The sequence below is a fragment of the Dipteris shenzhenensis genome, chromosome 14 (genome assembly GCF_047967505.1).
Source record: "Dipteris shenzhenensis isolate YYH24624 ecotype China chromosome 14, Dip_SZ_1.0, whole genome shotgun sequence".
Classification (NCBI taxonomy): domain Eukaryota; kingdom Viridiplantae; phylum Streptophyta; class Polypodiopsida; order Gleicheniales; family Dipteridaceae; genus Dipteris; species Dipteris shenzhenensis.
This window is the reverse complement of record NC_141609.1, coordinates 44,946,628-44,952,627: the sequence shown is the minus strand read 5'-3', so window position 1 is coordinate 44,952,627 and position 6,000 is coordinate 44,946,628. Positions and strand designations below refer to the sequence as shown.

Below are 6,000 nucleotides of genomic sequence, written 5' to 3'. Positions count from 1 at the left end.
ATCTTCCCTTGGACTCATCAATTTGTTTGGATCATAAGGGGTTGTTTTGAACATCTTGGCACTCCTCATTTCGATGTGGCATCAATCAAGGTCCTATATTTCTTTGGTTCTCCTTCCTATCCAAGTGACAAAACTTCAGTCTTGGAGTCTATAAAGGTGCTTCACTAGATTCTCTAGGGAAAAAGAAGTGCTTCAACCAAATTTAGATTTAGCTCGATTCACCTGTTGCCTCTATTTCGCCATTGAATCCCCTTTGGTGACATGACTCTTTCCCTCATGCAATGTGATCTAGAATTAGGGATGGCGGTTCTATGATATTTTCCTTTGTTGAGCCCTAGGGTGCGGGTCATAAATGGTCACATTAAGCCCCTATGATGTAGGCCCTATTGGGTCAAGTTTTTGTAAGTTTTGCAATGAAATGAATATAGTACCTTTTCAAGTAAAGAAACATTCAATGCACTATATGGATATTAATTATGTGAAATATACCATTTAATGGTTGATGGGCTTAAGAGGATAGGCTAGCATCCCCAAACACATGCCTATCTTTTGCACTGTCTCTTTAACTATTGCTACTCATCAGAAATCAAGGTTTAATTGCCTCTAACAAGGCTTCCAAATCAAGAACTTTCATTCCCTCTAAGAAGCTTCAAAGTCCAAACTCTCGCAGTTTCATAATTTAAAAAGATTTCCCCTGTAATAAGGTTTCCAAATGCTAAATTCTATACACTATGCAATTTCCTCATATAATCAGATCGACATGGAGAAACAAAGAGATATCCGGTTCTGTCAAAACTTGACTTCAAAAGAGTCGGTTATATTTTGCTGACACATTTTGTGGCCAAATCTGTTATGGTGCTAAGCGCTGCACAACCCATGTCTTCCCATCCCTGTCATCCAGTGTGTAGCGCAACCTGAAAAAGGTAGGTTGAGTTAGAACCTAAACTGCATGCAAATTGGAAGCTTTGGGAAATTTACAACATCTACTGCAATGTAAACCATGATTTCTTTGATTTCTCATTTTCTTTTTCAGTCTACAGAGTTGTCTCCAAACCTGTCATGTAGGCGGGATTCTCTCCCCTGCCAAAATTCTATTGCCTTAGGTCGTAGCCGGAAACCACCCCAGTGATTGGGCCTGGGTATTTCACTTCTACAACATCAAATCAATAATTAGATGAATACACCTTTCAAAAAGTTGATTAGGTATATTAATAGATCTGATACTTTTAAAAGACCCCATGTCCTTTAGAAGGTCATCACCAATGCAGTAGGCGTACCAGATTCTCTCTCTTTCTCTCATGCTAAAGGCCATAAAATAACACACCCATACACACAGGCACAGGCAACGTGTGCGCTTTCGACTTTATGGTGAAACAGAAAAAAGGAGGATTATACACTCACCCGTCTGCATATTGACCTGATATTTCTCTATATTTCTCATCAAGCACCTGCCTGCCAGACAGTACCTCACTCTGTACATAAGAATATATAGGTCAGTTAAAAAATGTACACTCTAGCAATTGCAATAACAGATTGAATCCTGCACAATACGTCAGCTTATAACAGACTTTCAAAAAAAAAAAGCTACCTGGGGGCTTACTAAAGCTCCAATCTGACTACCTCTTGGACGACTATGAAAATACTCATCAGATTCCTTGTCTTGAACCTTTTCCACCTGTCCTTCAATACGTACCTGAGTGAAAATTTCAACCTGTTAACTCACCCATAAATGTTTTCCTACTATCAGATCCAAGGCATCAATTATCCAATAACAATTCTAAAGAAAAATACCCAATATTGGCTCCTAACTTTGTCTCTTCATAAATAGAAGCAATTGCTTCAAGGGTGTTTTTTATCAATGGTTCACTACCAGGCATACCACTGACAGTTCGGCAAGAAGAAGTAAATTCTATTAATGCTTGAAAAAACCATACAACCAGCTTCCAATAGGAGCTGTCGATGAAAACAAAGAAAAGAGCTGGTTGCCAGCTACAAGAACAACCATCTGTTTACGGATCTCATGGCTCATCGCCTATAGAGAGTCTGAAACAGGAGCTAGCAACCATGCTGGTGGTCTATATTCCCAACAAATAACCCTCGCGGAAAGGGTGTAGAAAACTCCTGCTGGCCATGTCTAGCAGAAACGCTCCCGCCTCTCAACAGTCACTCTCGAGCCTGGAGTATTGCGCTCCCAAAATGGCACAAAATGTGAAGATGATATCCTACCAGATGGCTACTAGAATAGCCGTCGTAGGGATCGATTGGCCCCCTATCACCCTGCTTCATCTGGCCACCCATACATTCCAGGCAATGATGCTAGAAACGGTCTCCTAAACACCATCCTCCAAGAGAGCTCGTGGGCGTGAGCGGGTGGGCTGAGCTGTGTTATGGATCTCAATCCGGGAAACCCCCTGTCCATGTATACTATAAGCCAGCATGATGGGTCGATCACAAAGGCATGGCCTCCCTCCGTGAGCCAGGCCACCATCCCCCACGTGAAATCCCTGCTCAGCCTCTGCATGCTAGCAACAATCCTAAGGGCCACCAACCAAATCCATTGTGCAGCGAGGCATCCCCAAAGACAGTGCGGGGTGGTCTCCAAAACTCCATCCCCACAATTAGTGCATCTGCCATCAATCTGCATCTACTCTAGCCAGAGGCCGATGGGCAGACCCCCATGCGCCAACAGCCAGAAGAAGTAAGAGATCTTCTACGGGCTCAAACTCGTTCAGAGGTGGGGCCAAAATCCGCCTATGACCTCTCTCGGGACATCCTGCTCTAGCAAGTGGCGCTCCCTCCAAGGAGACCATGCTGCTGCCCCCAGCTGTAGACGACGCTCGATGCGAGTGGTATACGAGAAGGAGACCTCTTCTATCCGGTCCGAGTGACCTAAGCGGGCGGGCCAAAACCACTCCCCTGAGGTCACACAAGGGTCTACCCTCCCAAATCCAAAGGCGCCAAACCGCTCCCTCTGGGGTCAATAAGATGGAGGGATTGATGTACCTGGTCCTGCCCAAGTGACCCACAATCCTAACCCTCTACCACTCCAGGTCCACCTCTGTCTCCTCCAACTCCGACTCGTCTTGCAATGAGCCTCTTGGTTCCACCTGATAGAAACGAGACTGGGGGGAACCAAGAGACTCCCAAAAAAGCGAATCCGGAGCGGTACCCTTGTCCGCGAGAGCTGTCCTGACTAGCAATGGAGGGTCCAGGGGCTCCGTAGTCCCTCCCACCAGGAGTCTGGGATCGCGCCTCCTCAATCTCCTGCAACATGATACATGCTCCCCAGAGGTCGAAGAGGGCTTGTCTGCGGGCCTCTGTCTCTCTAGGAAGTAGTCTCCATGTTCCAAAGGATCTGGCTGGTCCCCTGTCCCACTGTGCCCATCCGATATGAGTCTGCTGTCCCAGCATGTGCCCCTCTAGATCTTTGACATCTAGGTGCCAGATGAGAGGCTGCCTCTCAAACTCCTCCCTGCAAGACGGCCTAGCCCGTATGAGTCCTCCTGCCAATCTTTGCCACACTCTGTAGAGGCTCCGCATCAATGGCGAGCCCCTCCCTGCCAACAGAGCCTCGGAGAAGATCCACCTGTAGGACTACTGCCACTGCTCCCCAGTGCGAGGTGTGTTCCCAAGAAGCCCCTGCTGGAGTAGAAGCTTTCAAGGTTCCGCACCAGCTTGCCCAAGAGGGCTCTGCTCTGCATCTCTGGGTCAATAATGCCAAGTCCCCCCTGCGTCTGTGGCAAGATCATTGTCTACCTAGTACCATCCATCATCTGGTATATCTGGTGCTCCATCATCACGGCGAAGAGCTCTGGTGTCCACTTCTCCACCCCTGTGGAGGAAAAATGGAGGATTTGAATCATTGGCACCAACTCCAACAATTGATGAGAGCAAAAGCTCCATCAATATAACTCGACCGAGAATGGATGAACAAGATGCTGCCCACATTGTAAGTTCATGACATTTTGTCCCACATTTCCTTAAAAGTACTTAGGTTTGGAGAATTGCGAATATTTTGAAAATCCCTCCCTCGCCTTCCCATATTTGATAATGTATTAGAGATTAATTTATGATCGATTATAATGGCTTTAAGTATGAGGTTTCCAATATCTTTTTCCTACTCATCCAAGAAATATGGTATACATTGTTATATGAGAGCTTCAAATATGGGATTGCTAAAGATTAGGGAAGCTCTTTTAAATTAATTGAATTACCATAATCCTCAAAAGAGAGTTTGGTAGGGAGGTAATTATAGGAGTTTCTAAAGTGTTCACTATTTGTTTATATATAGATGATGTTCTCTAAAATGAGGGTTATAATGAAAAATAAGTAAGTATATGGTTCCATAAATGAGAAATTAAGAAAGAATTGTATATTCCTTTGAGAAATGGACTCGACTCACCATGTTCCTCGCTTCCCAGTGACACTCCGCTTCTCAGGACTTCTGAGGGAATACAGAGTTATCCCTTCTTCCATTGGACGAGCGTTTGGCACAGTTCTGGAGTACCCAGTAGAGTCAGAGGCAGCAGTGGTGACAGATGATGGGGTTACTCGACTCAGACTCGTGGTAGAAAGCTGCCCCTTCCCCAGTGATTACCCTCACCACCCACCCTTCCCCTCCAGCCCCCTCCCCTTCCCTTCAGTTAGTTGCAGCCTCGCCTCGGGCCTCTTCCTCGAGCATCTCGCTAGGCCCAGCAGCTGACCCTGCTTCCGCGAGCAAGGGCAAGGCAAAGGCTCCACCGTCAACCTCTCCTCAGCAGCAGGTTAGTGCTCTAGGCAGCCAAGGCTCAGCTTCTTCTTCCCATAGTTTAAGGGAGTGGGGTCATGTTGATGAGTCCACAGGCCTTTGCACGTGTGCTAGGAGGCCGCTGCCACGTGAGTTCTAGAGGTTGGGACCTTGGAACTATTTGGAGATACCGGATTCTTACCCCATGCCCTTGGAATTGACCATTCTGGTCTTGCAGCCCCGCAAAGGAGGCATCAGTCCGGTAGGATCAAGCACCCACCCATACTGAACTCCTTCCTACCATAATATGAATTAGGGAGAAGTTGTAACTCTCATATACATCTTGAAATTTTTAATTTATCTCTTTTATAACTATAAAATTTATAATTTTAAGCCTACCATTGCATAGATCATGAAATTTTGAACATTTTTCCTTTTTACAGCTCCTCAATCTGAGCTAAGGAGCAAAAGTTATGACCCCTTCTGCGTAGGCTCTCCAAGGGTATTTCGCTGGCGGAATAGGGTTGGGGCAAGCTCTTCAAACCATATTCCTCTGACAGAATACACTTAGAGGGTCTATTAAAAAGACATTATATATTTTTCTTCGGTCATCCTGAGGAACTGTAAAGAGAATGTCTGCTCAAAATTTCATGATTCAACTAATGGTGAAAGGAAAAGAAAGGATTTTTGAAAGCCGTAAAGTAAGTCACCACTTGGACATTATATATGTATATTATATAAAGGTATATTTATATCTATATCTATTTATCAATATTTCATATTTACTTAATATTCCTCGAAATAATTTGAAATTTTTTGCTCCCCAAAAATGACTTGAGCCTATATATTTTGACCCCTCCCACCTTTTATCCGCTCATCGCTCAGGGGTTTTTGCTCGAAAAATGGAAACCCCCCATACTTGGGCATTCCATTATACAAGGGTCTTCGTATTAAGTTTCTGTCGGCACTCCGTCGGTAAAGGGAAGACTCCATCCGTGACAAAGGCTAGCACTAAAGAAGAAATCTCATAAAGCCCACATTCTCTTCATTCAAGCGACAACTGCTTGTGAAGACTATACATATACCTAGATGAATCCAGAAACATTCCCAAACTCATCCTCTAAAAACACAACATAGTGCAGTTTCAATCTCACGAGAGTCACTCATAAGATTGAGAACCATAAACTCCATCATGCATAGTAGGGACTAGCTACTATGACATCCCCACTGACATCATCAGCGCCCAACAGTGGGTGTAGACCACAGTATAAAAG

At 44.9% G+C, this 6,000-nt stretch overlaps 1 protein-coding gene across 7 annotated transcripts in view; it reads right to left on the bottom strand.

Annotated features, from left to right (window-relative positions):
• Positions 1–568: 568 nt before the first annotated feature.
• LOC147894695 (pyridoxin (pyrodoxamine) 5'-phosphate oxidase) overlaps positions 569–6,000 on the bottom strand; it is a 48,800-nt gene continuing 43,368 nt past the window's right edge. For 3 of the 7 annotated variants that reach the window (XM_087384503.1, XM_087384505.1, XM_087384506.1), the window contains exons 12-15: positions 1,589–1,693; positions 1,402–1,472; positions 1,055–1,150; positions 570–914 (exon numbers count right to left, since the gene is read on the bottom strand). In XM_087384503.1, the coding sequence (XP_087240629.1) occupies positions 851–914; positions 1,055–1,150; positions 1,402–1,472; positions 1,589–1,693 (336 nt within the window). In that variant the 3' untranslated portion in view covers positions 570–850. Of the gene's footprint in view, positions 915–1,054; positions 1,151–1,401; positions 1,473–1,588; positions 1,694–6,000 lie in introns of all 7 variants that reach the window. The other 4 variants (XM_087384508.1, XM_087384509.1, XM_087384507.1 and 1 more) reach the window with 2 other exon arrangements.